This window comes from Apteryx rowi, unplaced genomic scaffold (genome assembly GCF_003343035.1).
Source record: "Apteryx rowi isolate R43461 unplaced genomic scaffold, aptRow1 scaffold_137, whole genome shotgun sequence".
Lineage (NCBI taxonomy): Eukaryota > Metazoa > Chordata > Aves > Apterygiformes > Apterygidae > Apteryx > Apteryx rowi.
Window position 1 is genome coordinate 730,375 of NW_020447608.1, and position 24,241 is coordinate 754,615.

At 42.6% G+C, this 24,241-nt stretch overlaps 1 protein-coding gene across 1 annotated transcript; it reads left to right on the forward strand.

The window, feature by feature from the left end:
• Positions 1-1,743: 1,743 nt before the first annotated feature.
• Positions 1,744-23,181, forward strand: LRRC74A (leucine rich repeat containing 74A). Its single transcript, XM_026057216.1, has 14 exons — positions 1,744-1,771; positions 5,727-5,837; positions 7,447-7,622; positions 8,251-8,358; positions 9,100-9,196; positions 9,613-9,662; positions 10,460-10,541; positions 12,778-12,863; positions 13,220-13,414; positions 15,156-15,251; positions 19,377-19,520; positions 20,958-21,065; positions 21,685-21,770; positions 23,103-23,181. Exons 1-14 carry the CDS (start codon positions 1,744-1,746, stop codon positions 23,179-23,181), a joined length of 1,446 nt encoding a protein of 481 aa, XP_025913001.1.
• The last annotated feature ends 1,060 nt before the right edge of the window (positions 23,182-24,241 follow it).

The following is a 24,241-nucleotide window of genomic DNA, read 5'->3' on the forward strand; positions in this document are numbered from 1 at the left end:
TAGTCATAAAATACCACAAATCATTATTAGCAAGAACTTCACTAACTTGCAAGACAGTGCTCTGTAGGGTATTTTCAAAGCAGTAAGACAATACTGTGTCTTTTTCAAACCTGCAGAGCAGAGTTTGCAATATCTGTGTTAAGACTTTTACAAGGATCACAATGCAATGGCATCTGAGCACTTTTTTATTTCTGCTTCTTTGAGTTGGAACCATGTTACAGAGGGGGAAACTGAAGCCCAGACACAGTGACCTGTCTCAAATCCCACAAACGTCTTTGGCAAAGCACAGAGCTGGACTGTGGTCTCCCATCTCTTGCTGTAGTATGCAAAGTTCTGGAAACCAGAACTGGTTCCTGACTAAAATGGAGGATGGCAGCAGCTGTTCTCCAGAGGAAGAAGCTCTAACAGTAAGGGCTAATGACTAGGGAATTTAAAACAAAGCTGTTGTTTGAAAAGAAAGATCTAAGAAAGTATCTAAAACTCAACCCGCATCAGGAAAATCAGATTGAAATTGGAGAGGAATGTTAGCCAGTACCACAAGCAAGCAAATATCTGGTTTGCCACAATTGTTTGGCCTACACTAGAAAAAAAATTTACAAACTTTGGCAATAAAATCAAAGCTGGCAATGGTCATCTGCTTCAGGATCAAGACTTCCAGTAGTTTATGCAACATTTTATTCTATATCCAGATACAACCCTATCATGGCCTCTAATGACAGGACTGGTTGAGAGATTTCTGCAGAACCTAGGGAAATAAAACCACTAAAAATACCCTGTCCTTGGGGAAATTGACTTTTTCTTCCTCTCTGTATACCACATACTACTCTGTGTAAGTTATATAAATTTCAAGATCTCTACAAGCGATTATCTTCACTGAGCAGTTTGAGTCTCCCAGAATGAAAAGATTTCAAAGTGTAGTAAGTGTTAGTTCTGCTCAACCTTTATCAAAAACCCTCTTCTATTACAATTTGTTTTTAGCCTCCTAGGAAAGGTCACTGACTCCTCTGTATAAGTCATACAAAAATAATAAGCAGTCAACCAAGTTTGGCACCAACATTAGTTGCTAGGATGAATGAATACTCSATTTGAGGCACTATTAAGTGCTGACACGTTTACAAGCCACACTTTATTACACTTTGTAAAGGGAACTTGGCAGTAGACAAGTCTGAATCTGTACAAGACAGAGGCTAATATACTCATTTTGTCCTAATCTCCTTTAAGACTATAACTGCTCAGGTTTGACTTTCTTGTATGAAATTTTACAGGTTGGAAAGCTAATCAAAGGAAAGGAAAACTCTTACCAGAAGACTGGCACTACTCTCTGGTACATTTGGGGGTCTCACGCCCAAAATCTGATCTGTTCTCTTCTCAGGTGAGAGCTGATGCAATCCAAGCCCGAGGTGACACAACGCTGGTCACCAATGCGACGAATTTCCTYTCCTCCGAGTCACAATGTCCAGGTGAGGTCATAGAACGGCCGTGGAGGCTTCGCAGAAGGTTCTCCTAACACCCAGCCAGCCCCTGTGAATGGGAAATGTGATTTTTCTGGTCGTAAACACTAAAATCAAGACCGTAGATCTTACCAATGGCACCATTCCTCCTGGAGATTTTTTAGTTATAGCTGAGCGGCTGCGCTTTTTGTGTGTATGTGTGAGAAATTACAGGGTCTAAGAGGTGACTCATTTACAGAAGAGAAAAAGCAAATAAACAGCAGCTCACTGGTGGTGACAAGAACACATAGCGATGGAGAATCAGTCTGAGAAGGACACAGGTGCGGTGTTTAGCTACTAGCAAATTTGTTTCAGAAATGGTCAGAAATAGTCAAAGGAAAATCACGAGAATCCCAAGAGGGATTGCTGTTGCTATAGGCCGATTCCCCATGTGGGAAGGCTTTCCTTCCCCAGGTGAGGCGGCAGTGAGTACCTGCTGCGGGGAGACATGGGRCCCTCCACTGCACACAGGCACCCAGGAATCCAATGCCCTGAGACAGGAGCAGGCAGCTCGCAAGACTCACCCCTACTGCTGCCCTCCACCGCCCCGAGGGCAGAGCAGGGCAGGGCCTAAGAGCAGAATACTTTTTTGAGCTTCAAGCTGTGCTGCTGCACAGCAGAGCCAGGGTCCCGGTCTGGTCGTAGCATTTTGGCCTGATTTCCTAGCTTAGTGTAACAATTCTTATGCTGTTCCCTCCTGAAATTTCATGTTTGGCTGATTTTAGTCACAGTGGGATGGGGACTAGCTTTTTACCTTAATTACTTTCAAAGTTTTAATTTCTTGAAACTGAGCAAAGAAAAAGTGAAAAGCAATCGAGACTCTCTTAATATGCACCAAGAGTTATTAGTTATGAAAATTCTAAGTATTCCCTTCATTTGTAAATACAAGCTCTTTATAGAAGTATCAAGTAATTGTATTAATAAGTGTCTTTCATCATGGTTTATTATTAGATTGGTGTTCATTTTGTTCAAATTTCAAAGCAAAATTACTCAGTATTAGTATATGCAGGTATGCTACTTTATGCATTATATACTTTGTTTCTCCTGATCACTAATATTGGGGAACTTTTTTTTTTGGTAAATATAACACATCTACTGTTAGTAATTATTGTGCTATTAATGACATCAATAAGTTCTTCTCAAAGTATAGAATTTTGTTTGGACTCTCACCTAGAAAATTCACAATGGGTAAACTAACCTTGAAAAGTTTACCTTGAAAGTTTAATTTCTTTTTTTCCTTCATAATACAATTACTTTAATGTAGTCAGGTATATGGGGAAAATTCTCTCTGGTTGTTGTTTTCTTGTATTTAAGTAGAGCATAATACAATTTGTAAAGTGTTCTGTAATAATTTTCCATAATGATTGCTCAAATAGATGATATCCTTTTCAGGATATTTTCCATTGTTGCAAAATGACATTTGTCTAAATATCCTTTCTTATTTTTCTATGAAGGTAGCTCTATAGTATTAATATTCCTCAAGGGATTTTGATAGTATTAATTTCAAAAAATTGACTGGTCAGTCAATAGTTTGTCACCATTTTTTCCCTACATATTGGATTAAATAATCCTGGTTTTATGCTGATTGAATCTAATTTACACTAACAGCAAGGAGAATGGTGTAATTATAAATTCCGCCCAATTCCCGAGGCAAAATTTTGTTATAATGTCTGGTTGTTTCTCTTCTTTGTTGGTGCAAATTATTTATATTAACAAAAGAAATCTATATTTAATTTATTTTTCCACAAGTATCTAATATATGTGTTTATAATTTCTCTAGAAGTCTTTTGGTATCCACACTGGTATGACCTAAAATAGGAAATAAAGATTCGATAACCTTGACTACGTGACCAAGCTAAGGCACACACATTTTTTTCCAAACCAAAATAAACCCCATTTTTTCAATTTTGCAATAACAGCATTCAGAATATTGATTCTTAAGTACTTTGTTAGGCTATACAAAATCACACGTATATTGTAGCTGTTTCCTCAGAGATTACTTCAACACTTAATATTCCCACGTTAGTATAATCATATAGTTTGATGTATCACTGAATTAACTGATTCCTTACAGAATGTAAATAATTGCTTATAGTTTATATTATTAGTATTATGTTGTCTGCATACTGCAAAATGTTACGTTCCATTTTATGAGTTGTTTCAGCTGGGCTATTACACTGATGTATTTCTTATGCCAGACATTTATCAAAGAAAATGAATGAAAGGAGAAGTGAGGACCACCTTGATAGTTTCTGTTCACAGTTGAAATTCCTTGATGCATATCAATTAGTTTTCATCCTAGCAGAGAAAGAGACTAATTTGTTAAAATCTTCATCTTACCTTTAAATCCATCACTACTAGTCATGTTTCTAAGAAAAGCCACCTCATTAGTTTAGTGGCAGGAAGCACCATCATGAACTCGGACCGTGTTGGAATACTAGACAAAAGATAATGTTTGCTGTAGACCACAGAGCTTTACCATAAAAGTATAAATTACTCATGTGATTTATTGAATACTGTATGACACAAAAGAGGGAACAACATAAGAGAATGAACCTAGAGGATAGGCATTGTTGACCTAGCATAAGAGAAAGGTCTTGTAATTATCTACACACATCCCTCATAAGTCTATTGGTAAAAGACATGCTTGAAGAAGGCTGGCCAGGAAGCTGCACCTGCAGCCCCAACCCCTCAGAAGAGGAGAGGTTGACAAAAGAATCTCCCAACCCATCACTTTTCACTGCATTGATTTTTATAATGATGTTCATGATTCAATGCTTTTTAAATTTCTGCTTGAATAACAGTATAAACGTGTATTACTGCTAACTTTTACAGCTCCACAAGGGTGCAGGGACCAATGCTCAGGCCATGTAGTGCAGAATCAGCTGCCATGCTGGGCATGACAGCCGCATTATGAGATTGGGATGCAATCTGGATGAGCTTTGTGTAGGTTACAAAGAGACTGCCTGTTCCTCAGAGTGGGAAGTTTATTTTTATCAGGATGTCCAGCATTGTAGGGTCATTAACCAAAGAGGATCTGTATGTACTATCATAGTATTCCATGTCTTTGGTTCTACTTGACTTGTCTCCTGAGTTCTTTATATGGGATTTAGACCTATTTTTACCCTTCTCTTTCTCACACTAAAGCAGTGCAAGTAAACCCATCATTTGAACAGGCAAAGTTTGGCAGAAGGCAAAGGTCTTAATGAAAGAGCTGCAGCTTCAGGACAGGTTGCAATGCCCTGCTCTAGGTGCCAGCTGGCCTGTCATCCCCTTACACAGGTCTGTGAGTGAACAGCTAAACTGCAAGCTCCATGTCATATATCAATGCTAAGTGACACCTGAGAAAGGTACAAAATTACAGGTCAATAGCCTAGAGCTCATAAAGGAAATAAGGAGTAAGGGAAGAAGATGGTAAAAGCAGTGACAGAGAATGAAAAGAAAGATTAAGAGTAGGAAAAATTTTAACAACAATTACAGTTTTTAGCCAGAATTGGTTTTGGCAACATTACTCTTGATGATTTTTGCATACATTTCTTCCTCTTAAAGAGCAGTTTTCCAAGTTCTCCTTCTCTCTAGCTATAAAATAAATTATGAATTTAGGCAAGAGAAGTTGTATCACTTCCAGTGGGTCTGATTACACTCAGCCCCAATATACAACATCATTCAAATGCTTTCTCCTCTGCCTTGCTTGAAGAATACTACAAAGCATTCCCAGTCTGACAGCAAAGGCAGCTGACAGAGTGTCCTGCCAGTGCCTGGGAAAGTGTGAGTCAATTCAGGAAAGCTAAAAGGAACTGGCATAGTTCTGGCTTATAAGTTTGTGGGAAAGTGGGATGGGGAGGGGAAATTTACTGTTGCCTGGGAGCCTCAGAAATTGAGGAAGGGGAGAAAAGCAGTTCACTTGAGAATGACCACMTAATGTGGGAGAACTCTGATTCCCCTCCATGTGGGCTGAAGAATTTGGGGAGAGCTAATTCCAAAAGTTGTCAAACCACAGTCTGACTGCAGATTTCCAGCCACAGAGTGAGAACATCCCTGCACCAGAGCCAGTACCATGTGAGTGCGATGCACAGCAAATAGTAGACAGAGTGGGCTGGGGAAGGAGTGCTTTTGGAGCATGGTGAAGAGGGGGGCAGACTTCAGTGGGAGCAGTGGGATGCTCTGGCAGCTAGAGAGTGTCATGTATGAGCTGGGCTTGCATTGACAAAATGAATCTGTTCGGTTTCATGGCAGACCAGAATGAAGAGATGTTAGAGACCAGCGAGTCCCTGGAGTCTTTGTCACTTGCTGATGTCTCAGCAGAGAAGACCACACCAGACTCTGACACTGACCTAGAGATTGAAGGCAAGTGTTTTCTGACCATCCATCCTCACCAGCCTTTCCCCTTACAGTCAGTACTGTACCCACCAACAGGTATATATCAGAAATGGAGGCCAAGGATGCAACCCTACCAAGTGTCCTGACATCCACACTTAATCTGGCAGTTGAAGAAGGTGGGAGGATGAATTTCCCTGTAAGAGCTCTCCCTTTGATGTCAAATATCTTCCACATCATGTGCCAGCATCTCCCCCRGCTGCCCTCTGTAGACCATGGCTATCCTTCTGCTCCTTCATGCCTCCTGTAGTCCTTGATAACCAACATTACCAGATCAGCCTGCTGTCAGGGCAGCAGGAGCAGCTAGCTGAAGCCAATGATGAGACTCAGGCCCTGTTTGTGTGCTCCTGATGAAACACCATGTATCAATTGTGGTCTGAGTGCCATAGACTTGTCATGACTGTTCTAGACTTTTCTGGTGGTTCTCCTGCTTAGTGAGGTCAGTCCTCTGGCTAAACAAGTCTTGCTCTCATTTTTGTAAACTTGTCCAAAACTTGGAATGAGCACTTTTTAATATGTTATAAGTGGAAGGAAAATCAAAAACAGAAGAATGCAAGAAAAAAAGACTGTTTTGTGAGGCCTCAAATTGAACTGGAAAATGGCTTTGGCAAGAGGAGAATTTGTTTTGAAGTCAGACCATTGCATGCATATAACAATATGAAGAAATATGACCTCTAAGTATGGGGTTTGATGAAGGGATTCCAATGACAGGTTTTTGTGGAAATACAGCCACCAGATGCACTGATATGTCTCACTGCAGCTGTGTCAACAACACCCAATGGCCAAGATGAGAATGCTGGGATTCTTTCTGCTGGTTGGAAGCCAAAATGTTCTGAGCTGTCCTGGCTCCTCTAGCAATATCAGCTGCATGCTTCAATTAAGATTAAGAAAAAAAAAGACATTTTTTTGCCTGATGTCAGAAATTCTCAGTTACAGCAAGAAAGATTTAGTCACATTGCAGACTAGTGAGAAGCTACAGCATGTCACTGGTTGCCAAATTGAAAAGCAAGGAGAATACATTAACTCTTGGAGGTGTGGAATAAATGGATGGGGAGTACCAGAAGGGAAATAACCTTTTAAGAATAAAACCCTACTGTCATTGCATAGTGCTATTCAGTTTAGCTCCACAAGGCAAAATTTAACCTAGGGCCTGAACCCATGAATCTGGCATAGCCTGTTGATAGTTTGGTTTGAGTCATGAATCAAAACCACACAAAATGTGGTGAGGCCAAGAGTGACCATGGTTGAGGTGGCTGCTTAATTTTCTGCAGACAACTGGCAGGCTGCCCCCATCTCTCCTGTTGTCACAGATGCTGAGGCAAGAACTCCTCTGCTCCTCATCTCAGTTTCCAGCATCAGGAAGTGCTACAGATTTGGGGGCAAGCCCTGTGCTTAGTACAGAAATGCCAAGAACTCGCATTTGACTGCTTTAGGGAACTGTTAGCTTATACTTACCAGCCCTTCCTCATTCAAGTGGCCCTCTGAAGCCAGGAGTCATCAAGTGCTTGGGAGAAACAGTCCCAGAAAGAGGAGGGAGGACACTGAATGGACCACTCATCAGTATGTTTTGTCTCTGTAGATCCTGAGAAGGCTTTTGCAGGCATTACAGGCATAGAGCTGTACCTGGAAGCGTGCAGGCTGTTGGAGGTAGTGCCTGTCTCACACTTCATTCAGAACTTGGCCAAGCCTTATATAAACCTGAACCACCATGGTCTAGGACCCAGAGGTGCCAAAGCCATTGCTATTGCTCTGGTGGTGAGTAGCCAGTAAGAGCCACTACTGTCAAAAACAATAGGCATCTGGGGCTTCTCTCAGCCTTGGAGGCCACTGCTGAGTAAACAGTGTGGGAGGAAAAGCCATATATCTTCCCCATAGGAGCTCTAATCCCCTGCACATGAAGGCCTTGTGTGGCAACTGCTGGCCTTTACTGGAGTTATCCCAGCTCCGCTCAAGCAGACTGATACTGTTCCATGGGGCATAGGTCCCCAGCACTCCTAACACCGGTAGGGCCAGAGATGAGGATGGAGGRACTGGTAACCCCCACTCTGAGTCCCACAAGGGGAGATGCTACATTCACCAGCAGACAGGCCCTGGATGCCTGAACTGGAACTTGGAACTGAACCTGGGTGTCCATGCTGGTGCAAAGCAGTGGAAAGTCCTAACCACTCAAAAGCTCTAAAACAAAGTGGCTCTCTTTTGTACACCAAATCCCACAGCCCTGGCTCTGTCATGTCCTCTGACCTCTGCTCTGTTTGGGACCTGCAGTGCCTTCTGGGTTTGGAGGGAACATCCAGTGTCTATTTGTTGAACTGAGGACACTATCCATTTCATTAACTTTTCAGTAGTTTCTTGTGTGTCCCTGTTTACCTTTGTGTCTTTACAGTCCAATGCAACTGTCACTCACCTGGAGCTGGAAGATAACTGGATTCTGGCAGAAGGAGCTGTGTGCCTAGCACAGATGTTACGAGAGAACTGCTGTCTTCAGGAACTGGTACCCAATCTGAGATCGTTTGTAGCCAAGATTGTTGCTCACCAAGTCCAATCTTCTGAGGAATTTCATAAAGGAAAATCAATTAATTCCATTCCAAGTTTTAGTCAAATAACAGTTGCCCCCATGCAAAAATATACACATTCTGAAGATGATATTTTATAGTCTAGCTCTAAAAAGTGCAATCTTCTAAAAAGCAAAAGTTTGCATTTGATGGCAGTCTGGTGAGCCCTCTGGGTTCCTGGAACTGTTTTCTTCATTAGCAGATGTGACAATAATTACCATAACTTGGTCTTTCTAGGTCATGCTTAGCCAATGGAAAAAATGTTTTGGTTAGGAACTTTCATTCTCCAACATGATACAGGGAAACTTTTCTGAAAAGATTAAGAGAATAATACAAAACTTTCAGATATGAACCTTTCTATCTGAAACAAGGGCATACAAAATGCATTTTGATAGGTCATGGGATCTGTGTTGCATCAGAAGAAGATATTATTGACCAAGTGCCTCTTGTTTCATTGAAGACAAAGATCTGTGTGAAACTGATGGCTCTAGGGCTTCATTCCTATTAGAAGGGACATGGGGTTACACACATCTATAGCTCAAATATTAGTTACTGCCTGACTGGCATTTCTCACATTGCTGGTCTTGCATTATTTCCTTAATATCTTGGGCATTAAGGAGACAATAAAACTGATACATTCTTTGGGCTCATCCTTCTTATCCTTTGTTGCTTCCTCCCAGAACATCTCCAATAACCACCTAGACACAGAAGGAGCTGAAGCCATTGCCAGTTTGCTTTTGGATAATATGTCCTATCTCCATGCTCTTCAGCTCTCAGGTAGGCTGCATCCACCAAAGCAGTGATGGGAGTGGAAGTGAAAAAACGTGTTTCTTTTCAGTCTCTCATTCTGAGAACATTAGTCAGACTATGGGCAAAATCAAGCCCTCAGATATGTCTCTGATAGGAACCCAGAGTAACAGTGTGGAAATCTAGATTTATACTGATGTAATTAAAATAAATATTTGGCTGGCTAAACCTCCAACACCTCTGAAAACCCGCCTCTTATGAGAAACTTAGAGAATTGCTGGAGCAATCCTGCTGTATGGATCAAAGTGGGTTAACAGCTAACTTCGTACAACCTGATATGGACCATGATTAATTGGCCATTCCAGCTAAAAGCACAGCTTCCTCCAGACCCTGGTACAATGCCAAGGGAGAGATCAGTGCACTGTTAACATACTTTTCCTCCCCAGGAAACAACTTTGGAGAGGAGACTGCACCATACTTTGCTGAGGCACTAATGGTGAGTTACCTGAAATCCAAGGCCATCTACTGCTCTGGCTATGTAAAAGACTCTTCTTATCTTGAAACTGCTACTTATTTGGCATGATTTCACTTGGCAATGCCCACATGATTTCCTGGCATAATTCTGCTGTGTGTGTCTTGCTAACTTCAGAAATGAGAGAGCCTGGGAGGACACAGAGGAGGATGCACTGAGTTAACATTTTCTCAGGACAGCTGTGGGAGTCTGGCTAAGAGACAAACCCACAGGACTCTGTAACAGAACAACAGAAGGGCATCTGGGTGATACAGAAATTTCAAGAAACTTAAGTAATCCAACTTCATATCTTTTTGAAATTCTTTAGCAAAAAGAAGAGTCTTGACTCCTGTGATTACTTCCTATCACAAAACTTCTGCACCATTTGGCACCACCAGAAGCTGCCAGGGAGCAATGCCTTGAACTTATAACAGAAAGGGCTCTTGGTCAGGGTGCACTGGTGGGAATGAAATAGGGGACAGGAACAGAATCGCAGAATGTGTTGCAGGCCAGACATGAGCTGTAGGAGGGAAGTTTGCACAATACAAAGTCCCATTTCTTTCAGTGTTTCAGGAAGAGGATCACTGTGATGTTATATGCCTGACAAACCTTTGTTCTGGGGACACAGTGCCCCAGGCTCTATGCTGATGAACTCCTGTGCACTGAATATTTCAATGTGTCTGAAATCCTTCTGTTTTATCCTCAGGTAGGGGCCTTAGCATGACAGCTGGTTGCAGCTGGCTGGAAGAACTCATTCTCTCTGCATGATTTTCTCTCTGCAGGGCAATTACCAAGTGAAGGAGCTGGACCTCAGCCACAATGAGTTCTCTGAGAAGGGAGGAGAGCTCCTGGGACAGATGCTGGGTAACTGCACTTACTASTCCTCCACAGCCAGGAGTGCAGGCACACTCACTGGGGTACAGGATGGGATCTATGCAGTGTGACATCTGTTTCCTTCCTCAGCAAAAATGCCCTGTGACTTGGTGGGTAGTACAAAGGATGGAGCGTCCTGATTTAGAGCCTCCTGGCTGTTCCACCTGGTCACCCTCATCACCTCAGGGGACTCCAGCCACTCTGTGTGACTGCAGTACCAGAACACAAACAAAAGATGAGAAATCACAGTGACAGAGCAGTCTGTGTCAGCAAGAAGGGAGTTGAAAGAGAAGTCAGTCAGGGAATTTTCAGAAAATGAATTTTTACTAAAACCTAATAGGATCAGAACTGTTGTTTGTATCAGGACCCCAAGGACACTGCCAGCCCTCCATGCCCCTGCCCACATCCCAGGGCCTCCTCTCACCCTGCCCAGGCCCAGGTCCCCATTTCAGCCCAGCCCAGGGCTGCTAGTCCCTACCCCACAATGCTGTATAGCAGTGCCAGTCTCCAGTCCTGCCAAGGCCCTGCCCCAGCCCGGCCATGGGCCTGATCCTGACCCCGACCCACAGGCCCAGCCTTGGCCCAGCCCTGGTCCCATGTCCTTGCCCAGTGATCACTGGGCCTGATCCTGACCATGACCTGTGGATTGGCTTCCCAGCTTGATCTCAGACCTGCCTCATCACCACAAACTTCCCTGATGATCTGGACTCTTGATTGAACCTGGCCACAATTGCTGGCTCTGCCCTGATCGCCTCACTCAGGTACTGTGGGACTGAGTCCTGGCTGGCGAGGCCCCTGCCCTGCCAGCTGTGTTACCATGCTTGGCTTCTTGCTCCCCATCMCTTAAGGAACAGCCGGTCCTTGCTGCTCCCTGACAGTTTGTTTTAAGCTTTTGATTACAAATTTCAGGAGCGCTTTCTATCTTTCCTTGCAACTTCAGCAGCCCAAACCCTAATGGTTTGAGCCATTGCATAGCAAGCAGCAAGGGAAACAGATTAGAAAAAAGAAAAAATGAAGCTGCGTAAGTTAGCCGATCAGACAAAGTGGGATCCAGAGTGTGCTAATAGCCCTGGGGAGGTAAAGCAAACAACAGTTATAGTCTTATAGTTCTAATAGTCTTGGATGCTATTAGCGCACTGGGAAAGACTCCATGAACAGCTGATGGTTCTTTTTCCCTCAGCATTGCCGATGCACCTGCTACCACAGTGGCCACAAGCCTATGACTTGAGCATCCAGTGTTCCTTGAACTTTCCAGGAACACAATCTCTTCAGTTTATTAATACTTTCATTTTCCTGGTTCAGCATTTCCAGTGATATGAACCTGCTGTTAATTACAGTCCTTGTCTTCAGAAGGTGGATCAACTGAATTATGCAGTGAGTGACAAAGCACTGTACCCCTGCCTTGGATAAGCCTGCAGGGAACACAGGGATCAGTGCTAAACAGTGACCTTCCTAACCCCCCAAAAATGCATCTCTAAACTCRAAGTTCCTGCAGCTCTTCTTTCCTTCCAGCCCCCTTGAGGCAGGAACTGCAGAGATGTTTGTGGAATCTGTTGCTTTTCTGTTTTGTTTTTTAAAGAAATATTTTTTAAGTCAGCTAAACTCGACATCTTCCTGCATCCAAAGTCCCATCCATGGAAAACCTGGATGAGAAATTATTTCTGAGAATGCAAAGCAAGTGTTGGCAGCAAGTTCTGTCCCTCCCAATCTTGCATTAGATACAAATGAGTTCACACATAACATACTCTAAGTAGAACTTACACTGTGCAGTGTGCTGTGCATGTGAATTGGCAGTGGCATATATACAGCTGGGCACAGCTATGATTTGAAGCTGAGTTCCTCTACTTTGCTAATCAGACATAAGCAGAGTAAGTCTTGTTTTGCAGGGGGAGGTTGGATATATCAGGGAGAAGACAGCCATTTTTTCACAGTGAGAAACACAGGCAGTGTCTATCAGTATAAGAAATCCTCCCTCTCTCTACCTTACTCACTCACAATTAATTCTTCAAATAAGCCAGAAAAAAAATGCGTTCCCTTTCTACCTGCAATCAGCAGCCCATTCTCTGTTCTTTGGGTGCGCTGGACAGCATAGACTGAGTAGCTCCAGGTTCCTCCTGCTGCAATGTTGCTGAATCACCAGCAAACTTTCTTTTAGCACCTAAGTGTGGTGCAGCATTTGTGTCCAGAACACTCCTCATGAGGTGACATCTCAGTTTCTSTCTCCCAGCCAGCAATGAAACACTGGAACTTCTGAACCTGAGCTGGAACCACCTGAGTATGAAGGGGGCAGTAGCACTGGGCACAGGTCTCAGGGTAAGAACTCTCCTGCTCTGTGATACACTTTGCAGTGATTATTACCAGGAGCTGGCTGAACATGCTGATCAGGAACTCACATCCCTGAGGTCTGAGCTGGATTCAGTAGCTCTAGCAAGGCCCATCCTACTGACAGTAGCAGTCAGTGCCACGAGAAAGACTACAGCAGTGAGTTCTGGGGAGGTCTGGTGACTCATGTGGATGGAGAAACCTTGGTGCCATTGCCGAGGAGCTGGATTCATTGGCCTGGGCTGGATGTGATTTGAGGGATGCTCCTGCCTCAGCCAAACAGGGAAGGGTAGAGTGGTATATAAGATGGGCATGCAGTAGCTGAGATCCCATTCCTCTCCCTGAAGAGCAATGGTACACTGAAGATACTTGACCTTTCTTGGAATGGCTTTGGGAATGAAGGAGCAAGGGCCCTAGGAGAAGCTCTCAAAATCAACAATGTGCTGGTTCAGCTGGACCTCAGCAGCAACCAGATTGACAGTGAGGGAGCCAAGAAGCTCTGCAAGGGCCTTGAAGTCAATGGAAACCTCAAAGTCCTGAAGGTAAAGTCAAAGCCAAGGCAGGGCTGGGGGAATAAACAGAGGGAATAGAAAGATCTGAGTCAGGAGGAACAGAAGACACAGGTCAGCTCTCTGAGCTGGAACTGGAGGAAATTAGTGTTGCTATGTATTGAAGATGAGCAGAATGGAAAGAAATCCCATGCTGTGAATTTCCAGGGTGGCTGAATTGCACTGTTATGGAATCCCTCAAAGACTGGTCATGGGGTGACCCCAAACCCATTATCACCACAAAGTTGATTCCTGCCATGGCTAGTCCCAGGCAAGTGCTAGCAGAGAGTCTAGGCATTTAATTGGTCAGTATATCTGCATAAAATATGGTTGTCTATGTACGTGTTTATATGGAATATACACTTCAACCTAAGGCAAAGCTTCACACTGAAGTTTGCAGGTGGGAAACAGTGTGCCCTTCTCAATGGGTTAATGATTTGCTAATAGTTTATTCATGCACGAGAGAGACTGCTATTGMCTTATCAGAGACACACCAGCATTACCTAAATAATACAGAAGTATTAACACGTGGAAAAAGAACAGCAAACTGCCTTCTAGTAAACTAGGGATTAATAATCCTGGAAGGGGGCAGAACTGAATGAACAGACAAACTGGCTTCAGGCACAGTGAGGGTTGAGAGCTAATACATCTTTTCAATCCAAGATCATCGTCCAGGAATTCAGCTCTGAAAAGTTGGGTTGCTATGAGCTGGATTCTCGGCTAGATCTAACATCCTGAGAGCTTGCAAATGGCAGCATGCTGGGTGAGAGGCATCTTTAAAGCTGATCATATGGGCCTCTCTTCACACATCCCTGTCTTTGTAAATCACTACAACCACGCTGCCTCTTTTGGATTGCCATTTTAGATTTTGTAAATGTTTTTCTCCTTGTTCTTAACCTGGCTTGAGGTAGGGCACTAGCTAACACCAAGGCATTCCTCTGAAGGGGGCTGGCAATCCTACAGCCAGGCCCTGGAACACAGTGCCTACCATTCTAATAAATCTCTTCAGTGATGCAAAAGGTAGCAAAGGCTCCTCCATTTAGCAGCATAGACTGTTTTATGAGTTGGTAACATGACAGACTTAGAAGAGGAAATGACTTCTGCTGGCCAATGTTAATCAAGAAAGTTTTCTTTCACATACCAGAAGTGGGGAGTGCACATGAACTGCACGGTGGGAGAGAGGTGATGCTCACACACTGAGATACACACAGCTGATGCCAACCCCATAACCCCAGACAGCTAGTCCTTGCAGGCCAGATACAGCTGATCAGCCTGAGCTGTGATCTGCTCCTCAGCTGTGCTGGCAATGGCTGTGGGAGATGTCCTAAGGCTGTCCTATTAACACGTGGAGGCCCCATTCAGAGGGCCCTCCTAGCAAGCATGCCCTCAAATGCAGTCTGTCACCTCAGTTTCTCCCCATCACATGACTGAACAGGACCTACATCACATAGTCCCACCTGACAGATATGTGGGACCTGACACATAGTATTTCACACATGGAAACAAAGGAGGCTGAGAAGGCAGCTGCACTGGGAACCTGCACTGCAGAGTTTTGTGGGGCAGAGACAAGAGATGTCAAAGTAACAGACAAACCCACAGAAAGGGACCACAGCTATTCTATAGTCCCCTTGAAGAATGGGAAGAAAGGGCCACTCCTGCCATTACAGCCTGCTTACTGCCAGGGCATGAAATCCTCCTTCTCACTGTGTCTGTCTGTGTGTTTCTTCTTCCACAGTTGGCCAATAATCCCCTGACCGTGGAAGGTGCCACTGCACTAATCGCATCTATCAGAAAGAACCCTAAATCCATGATGGAAGAGATCAACATCTCAGTAAGAGCCTGTGTGCTGGGAACCTCAAAGTCTGTACGCTAGACCTTTTTTAGGAACTGGTTGGATCCCAGAGCTGCCCTCTTCCAGAACTGTTTGAGACTTGCTGTTTCATTTTTGCAGGAGGATAATATTTGACATTCCTTCTAGGAGTCATGTTGAAATTACAAGTCTTTGGTCTAGCTCTGGAGAGAGGTGCCTGCAGTATCACCATATTTCACTCCCTTCCATTTTGCAGTAGTAGAAAGAGAACAAAGAGTGAATTCACCCTGGAGGATGAATTTTCTGCTTCCCCTGAACTGTCTCCCTCCAGGGTAGCCTAAGATGCTAGATACTGGTGCTTAGATACTCTGTCAGTATGTATGAGGAGTAGAAAGGGAGAGAAGCTTCAAGGCATTGAAAGCAAAGCAATTTTATTTCAAAAAATATTAAAAGGGTAGTCTAGAAGGAAAAAAAAATCAGAGAGGCCAAATCTTAATAAGCATTTCCCTCCATGGCAAGTCAGGAGCACGACACACATTGTTCTAACCTCATGTTCCTCTAGCCTTCTAAAATGGCAGACCCAGAAATGCTTCTGAGCTCCTGAGTGAGGGCTGGGGTTGCATGCCAGATATGTATCAGTCAGCTCCTGTCCGTCCCATAAACATGTTGGTTCTTCATGGGAGGAAAACCAGGCCTGCAGCCCTGGGAGAAGTCACAGAACATGTCAGCGCTCTTGGGTCCTCCATCCACCTCTGGGGTCACCATGATTAAAGGGAGGAATATTTTCACAAAGATCAGATTTGGGAATTGAAACATAAATGAAGATGTTCACACTTGTAACTGGCTAAAAAAAGTTCATGGGCAGTTTTGGAGACTCATATAATGTGTTGTATCTCAGTTACATCTGTGTGCGTACCCTTGTCCTGTGGTTACTGTATTAAAGAAAGAAAAGAAAACAAAGCAGAGTGAATAATATTCATCTGTGGTCTTTTCTAAGAATGTTGAGCGCTTTCAACAGAGATCATCTCAACAACAGGTGTTCCTCTAGGGCAGACAAATTTTCCCGCATAGATTAAGATGAAAGAGAACTGTCTGCCAAGTCTACAAGGAGTCAGGCCTCATTTTGCAAGAGAAAAATAAACAGGCTACCTGTGGGTAAAGAACTTCATTACAGTATATATGGTTCTGTTCATTTTTTAACTGATAACCTAAGCAATTCATAAACTTGAGTAATATTTTTAGCTAAATTCTGTGAAATTAAAGAAATTATTGAAATGCATTTATTTAAAGAGAGACACTGAAGGAGAAAATTTGAAGCAAGGAGTTAATGAATATTAAAAATCTTAAATCTAAGCAAAATCTCACTATGCATTTCTGCTTTTCAGGGTTAACAGATGCTCTATCCTCCTCATCCCTCAAAATTACCTGGCATTTCACAAGATAAATGGTCAATTGCATAAATTTACAATGACATTTTGGTATCCGAATCAAATGCTTGTAGGAAAACATCTAATCTCTTTGACAGACTTCATTTCACCTGTGATGTAGGGAATCTTGCATTTCAATTAAGAATATTTGCAAATGTACATCTCAAAAGATGTACATCTCAAAAGATTTTATGCTGTCTTAAGCCTTTAAGAAATTAGCAAAGGTTTTAATCTTTAACAGGAAATTTAAGAGCAGATATTAACCAAAGTCTCTTCTGCCGCTTTTTCCAGTGATAAATGTTCTTCTTGACTTTTAAAGAATGAATAACTAGCATGTCTGTAAGAGGAATTTCCAACAAGCATCATTTCTAGAAACTTTGCATGGGTTTGACAGCACTAGCAAATGGGAAGCAATAGCAAGGCACATTTTTATGACAGTTTATTGCTTCTGACAACACATCTAAGCGTAACTGTTCCCCACATTCTTTTACACAATCTACTTTTTACAGAGTTTCAACCTGCAGTTACAGATCAGCAAATACTTTATGCAAGGCATAAATCRCAATAGCTAACACATAACCATCTTAGCCATCACAGTACAAAAGAATATACAGTCACTTTTCAGCTATCCGTGTGTTTCCCTGGACTGTGGACTGACTGTGTCGTAGATACAGAAACACACAAACTGGCACCCTGCAGGTGCCGCCCAAGTCCAGAGAGGTTTATTAGGCCAAGCACGGTGCTTTGGCTATGCTGCTTCTGAGGACACACTGGCAGTGGAGTGGCTTTCCCATGGGGTCAAAGCCAGGCTGATAAGCCTTGGAGAGGCTCTCCTGTGCTGTGTTCCCATGGCCAAGACACATGGCTAGTGTGCACAGAGCAGAGATATCTGAGTGGCTTCTGCAATGAGCCACTCTGAGTCCAGAAAAAAGTTGGTACTGAATGAAAGCTAGTAAACCCAGCCAGACACAGACTGACTTCTGCACAACCACTTGGCTTCTTCTGCCTTGTGCTCTCCTGAGTTCAGGGTTATAGGAGAAATGATGTACTTGGGTGCAGTTGAGTGTGACTGTGCACAGCTCACCTGAGTTCAGGACTATCTTCAAGCTAATGAACTCATATAGAACACCTGGAAATGACAAGACACTCAAGTGGTTCTTCAGAAGACAGTTCAGATCTGGCAAAGCCCTTAGCTCTGGTTCTTCGGCAGCTGTGCAAGACAGAGGCTGGGTCTATGCAGGCTCATTCAGATGTCGCTGCTTTGCTGTCTCCAGTCCGCATATCTAGCTTTTACCTTTTTCCACAATCTCCTAGTGCAAATAATGAAGAGCTGACTGTATTGTAGAAATCTTAAGCTAAAAAAGAAGCTATAAGAAGGCATTGGGAGACTTTGTAAATACACTTGGGGTAAGAAATATGGTGCTTGATGCCTTGGGAACATCCGGCAATATGACCGAAAACAGAAGTCTTCATGAATTCCCTGAACTGACTTGAATTTTCCAACAATTAAATATGTAATTAATATAAGTACATGAAAAATTATATTCCTCTGACATCATGAGTATGAACAGAATCATAATCATGTTTTCCAAATATAAGTCAAGGTAAAGGAAAATTTGTAAGAACTTAAATTTAGAAGAATAAATTTTTGTGACATTCTTAATAAACATATTTGGATTGATAGTTTACTCTCTAATATCATAAACCCTTAAGTCAGAACGCTCTGTGCTGCTATTCATTCTAAAGTCTTTAGACATAGAAAGCACAGCGTGAGCTCTGAAATGCTGAGGTGTCACTACTCGGTTTGAATTCCATAGGAAAAACAAATGTCAGGTCTTGTACTGCTGATCTGAAACTTCCTGCTAGGGTTACACAATGAAACAGAGTTTTACCRAAAGCACCAAAAGTTCTCATCTGGCAGCACCCAGACCCTTCCCAGATAGGTGCATCTTTCTTGTCTGGACTATAAAGCTACATTATTGGAGACACCAATCCTTTTCATTTTTTACAAAACTCTCTGCCACATTTTGGCCATTACTGTTCAACTTGCAGTCTGCATCTTAACTGAATGGAGAGGGACACCCATGTAGAACTGTCTCAGGGAAGAACCTGAGTCACCTGAAGGCATGAGACATCTTCAGTGTAGACATTTACATCTGAACTGAACACCTTATATTCTCTTTAGAATCAATGGAGAGAAAGAAGCACTTCTAGACCATATGCCATCTTCTCTATTTTACCCTGTCTTCTTTGGATGAAATGAAACATACCCTAGAATTGTGAATTTTTTTCACTGACAGCAAAGGGAAACTGCTTAGCTCTCTCTAGTGTAGTTATCTACACTGGAAATATATATGTGTGTTCAGGTGAATCCCATTAAGTTGACTATTCCAATTAAGCAGACAACTGTGTCTCCTTAAAGAGATGACTGTTCTTATTAAGGAGATACCTGATGAAAATGTACTTTGCATCAAGTTAATTTGCACGTAGATTAGGAGATCCTTTCCTGTCTCGGTCATGGGAAAAGAGAAGGAAGAAGAACTCTTATTTAGGTTGAGGCCCCTGTGGGATTCCTGAACGTAAAGAGTGGAAATGGGAGAAGGCATAATCCTCAGGAGAGAATGGTTCCTGTTGACTCAAGGGTTTGTTAATACAAGCAAATTTTTGTTGTTCTTTGGGTGTCCACACTGAGTGCACTGTCCTTTCTCCTGTGTACCAGAATGTGCCGGTGAATGAAACTTTCATCAAGCTGTTGGATTTGGTGTGTCAAGAACATCCTGGACTAGATGTCACCTATGGTGAGGCTGGAGGCTATATCTCCAAAAACCCTGAGCAGTATCCAAATCCTATGAAAGTGATTCAGGTGAGTCACTGAGATTTGGGTCTATAGTTCCCCTGCACAAGGTGCATGTGTCCCAGACATTTGGAGGGATGGGGATTGGAAGGGGTAAGCTTTCTTCCAAGTGGAAAATTCAGTCAAGTCCCCTCAGAAAAGTATATTCACAATGACTGTCTCATGTTCACATTTCTCATTCCATGCAGATTGACTAAGCAAATCCTCTGATTTTCAGAAGCAAATGTCTTGGGATATGAGAGCACTGAGGGGGAAAAAGATGTGGTGTTTGATCTGCATGGTTGTGATCAGTGATTTAGTAATAATAATCCTACACCTTTATATGACATCATTCATCCACAAATTTCATTTCAAAAGTACATCTGCATTGTTTCTTTTACAGCTGAGGAAACTGAGAAACAGAAATTATATGATTTGACAGCCTTCAAAAAGCAATGGCACAGATGACAGTATAACTCAGCACTAAGTGCTGTAATCTCTGAACAGTATTGTCTGCCATTTCCATCTGAATGGATGTTTGCCAGTTGTGTAAAACAAACATTGATTTCAGGTCCGATCCAAATGAACATAGGTCCACATCTCAAGGCCCACTACAATAGCTGACTTTCACAGAACTCTTCCCTGACAGTTGTGATTTAGCTTCAAATGAAATGTGCTTCACAAAAGTAGGATATGGTATTTTATTATAAACAAATACTGTCCTAAATAAGAATGAGTTAGCTTTTTCTATACATGTAATTTCTATCGATAGCAGCAGATGGTGCTGTCCTCCTTGCTGGAAGACAATGCAACACCAGCACTGCTGAGTTAGATAACATTCTTTTGCACTACTAACTTCACTGTRTTTTCTAGCTGCTGGGCAGATTTTTAGCTAATTGGGTGAGACATTTCCGTAGGTATGGCTTCAGATGAAACTAAGCAAATGCTTGAGCTGTTAGCTCACATCAAACAGTGCTGCTGTTGATTCATAGCTAGTGACAATCCTGCTAGCACACTTTGCAGTTTTAAACAGCAGTTATGGCATTCAGATATGTCCTCAGTCAAACTGAAGGGAATTCAGAGAAGAACAACTAAAGTGATCAGAAATCTGGGGGAAAAGAACTGTCTGTGGGTTAGACAGCCTAGGCAAACAATGGCTGATGGGATGAGGACCAAATAACCATACACAATTATCAGGAGAAACAGCCTGGAGACATTTTATTACTGAGACTTGTTTCAAGAGGCGGGATACAACTAAGAAGAATGGGATTAGCCTGAACAAGAGGATTTTGTTTAGACTATAGAGGGGCAGCACAAGGAGTTAAGGACGTGGGTATCTCAGTGATGGACTGTGTAAAGGCATGGAGACAAATGGAAGAACAGTCTCTCAGGGGGAGAGCTGGAGGCAGATACCAGCGGCTGTTTCAATTCATGGTTATGCTTTTGTTTTATCTCTGCTTCTCCTAGAACTATTTGAATGAGCACAACYTACAACTCTGGGACTTTTTTAGGAATATTGACAAGGATGGAAACATGAAGATCCCTGTGGCAGCCATCCGGAGAGCCATAATGCAGGTGTGCCTCTAAAAGCATAGCTCTTCCAGCAGGGCACTGCTGCAGCATGGCCACCAGTCAGCCTTGCTGTGGAGGCAGTTCAGACTAGAAGGTTAAATTCACCCATGGCAAAAGCTGAATGCCCTGAAAAAGCCCTGAATGAGACCCAACAGAACTGCTGTACCATCCAATAAATACTCCAGGTGGCATCAGTGATTATGGATAAACTTTGGTGTAACACAAGAGCCCTGTAAAATCAGATAGGTCGGCTGCCTGTGCAGGATATACCTTCATAGACAATTATATCTTACTGCTGTGGGAAACGTGAAAAAGAGTCATTTATCCTTGCATCTACACACTGAGTAGATACTTCTCTTCCTGCCAGAACCATCATGGTGCTTAGGATCAGTGGGCACTGGTTACACCCTTGCAAACAGTGGTCATCCAAGCTGTTACTGCATTTCTGCTTGAATCCTAAAAAAGTGAAATTGCCTCCCCCTACCCTGGAATTTTTCCATCCCTTCTTCCAGGCATCAGGCCATCTGCCCAACTATTAAAAGGTAACCAGGCCCCAGAATGATATGGAGCATTTTTCTGCAAAAAAATCCTCAAGTTTGCTAGATATCTCTTTTTCTCTTAGGAATCAAACATCCCACTGAATCGAGTCCAAATTGCAGAACTAGTGCAGAAGCTAGACCGGAATCGAACAGGAGTGGTGGACTACAGGTGAGTGAGTGACTCCACTTACTGCCCTGTCTTCTTTTTCTTTTCTTCATTTCAACACCAAAAGAAGATATCCTTATTCAATCTAGGAAGTGAAGGACCACATGTTTTTGGCAAGTCCTGCAACATGATTACACAGTACTTACTCGAGTAAAAAAGAGATGACAAGCATGCTTGCATGCTTAGGAGCCCTATCAAGTCAAACTAGAAGTCAGTATTATTTTTCTCTCTTAAAAACTTGCTGTGAAAGTGCATGGATTTCAGAGCTGCATGGCATTTTCTTTCATGCTCATAGGCTTGTGTGAGAAGAATCATCTCAACACTGTCCCCACCCTGAAGCTAGGGTGAGATTTGCAAAGATAGCATAAATATGCCTTCAGACATTTTCTTCCACCCTCAGGGTCTCTCTTTTTTTTTCTTTCTCTCTGATCCTTCTTCTTAGGAATCCTAGTTTTCCCTGGAAACACACCTTCAAACCTCAGCACTCTTTGTTTTCTTGAAAGCGCCTCTTTCTTAGTGCCTGTAGCAATCGTGTCCAAGTTCTGAGAGTCTGAGCAGTCAGCAGCAAACTCCTCAGAGACTGTCAGTTGCTGCAGGCTAAACCACTTGTCATTGGACCACAAACTTCTCCCTAGTTTTGCAATCAGTTCTGACATGTAATTCCTGATCTGAAAGCCCTATTAATCATGCCCAAATATTCCCATCCCTCAACTCATACTGATCAGTTTAAAATATATGCTGTAGTCTAGATTTAAGGCTAGAAGCAATAGGTCAGTTTTGCAAATCTAAATGTTTTACCTCTTAGTGTGCCGATGTTTTCGAATAGAAGGTAAGAACCTAATTACTTTGTTGGATCTGGTATTTATTCTTTAGTGTATACCAATGTCATACTAAATGCATCTGTGCCCAGACACTGCACAAGCTTGGTTAACCTTGAGTAGGAAGTTACAGGGGGTCTCAGGTACTTTAGGCACAAATTACAGAGCTGCGGTTAAATAGTTAGCAAATCAGGAACTTTTGAATCCAAATGGACAGCAAAGACTTCACTTGGCCCYATTAATGCTCATAGAATATAAAGTTCATATATAGAAATAAAATAAAAATAGATATCTACTCCTTATCTAGCTTCTTAGTCTATTTTCTCATTGTAGCATGTGTGGTAGTGGTAATAGTCACCTTGTAGACAAAAGTCAGAAGAGTTGTGACCTTTGCCATCCTTACTGTTCCCACCTCAAACTGTTTCCTCAAGGTCCTCTCAGCAGCTTTAAGATATCTCATAGGGAAGGTTCACTTTTTACTAGGTTAATACTGAATCATCTCTTTCTTTTCAATTAGTCACTTAAAAGAAAAGAAGCTAGCACAGAAGCCTGTGGAAGGGGAAATGAAGGAGGAGGAAGAGAAAGAAGAGCCATAAGAATGAAGTGAGGAGGCAGGTCAGCCAGTGAAATTCAGTAGGAGAGACACTGGAAGAAAGCTCAGAGTGGCCCTGGGCTTGGGGTGGCCCAGCATTGGGGAGCTCTGATAGTCTAAGGCATTGAATATAAAAATAGTGTTCCCCTGTACAGGAGGGACAGTGTGGTCCTTTGGCTTAGGGCAGAAGGATTAGTCTTTTGGAGCTAGTTACCAAGTCTCTCTTGCTCTGCATGCTGCCAATGCTGAACTTATTTCCAGAAGGAGGCAAAACTGGAATGGAGAAACTAAGAGAACTTCTGTGTTGTTATTATCCCCTTCTGGTGGAGAGCAGCATGGACAAAGACTGAACCAAGCGCTCTGCAGACAACCCCTGCCAGATCTCAGCARCTCTGTTGCAGGGACAAAGGCAAAGAATTAAATTCATGAGAAGCCACAGCTAATGTTATGGTGTCGAGCAAGTAATATGAGTTTTATTAAACATGTCCAAGGGAAAAATATACTAGAAGGACAAGAATGGGATGGAAGCCATAACAGATTTTAAATGGCTCAGATACTGAACTGATTTTTAAAAATCAACATTTTAAAAAATTCAGTATCTATTAAGAGGGAATGAAGGCCTTGTGAATATTAATATTTATAAATAAATAAGACTTAGAAAATGTAAACATGTACAGATGAGCAGATCCACATGAGGTACACTTTGCCACATGTGAGGAACTGCCAGCATTGACTGTACCACCACAAAACCCAGAGGACTGGGAAATGCTGCCCAGTCTAGGAAGACCAGCTTTCAGCGGAAAGGAAAAGAAGCTGGCTACCATCTGGTAAGTCTCTCTCTATTTTCCAGCAGAATTCCCACCTGGAAAAAAGTCTTCGAATCAGAATTCAAGTGGCTCCAGTGCCTCATAACAGAAGGTCAATATGACTGTTGACAATAATGGCTTCAGTATGACTGCTCAGTAGTCATCCTCGATACATGACTGGCTGCTTAGCTTTAACTCATTACCTCAGTAGGCCTGTGCCTTCTGATGTCTGTGACTATTCCAGAATTTACTTGTGAT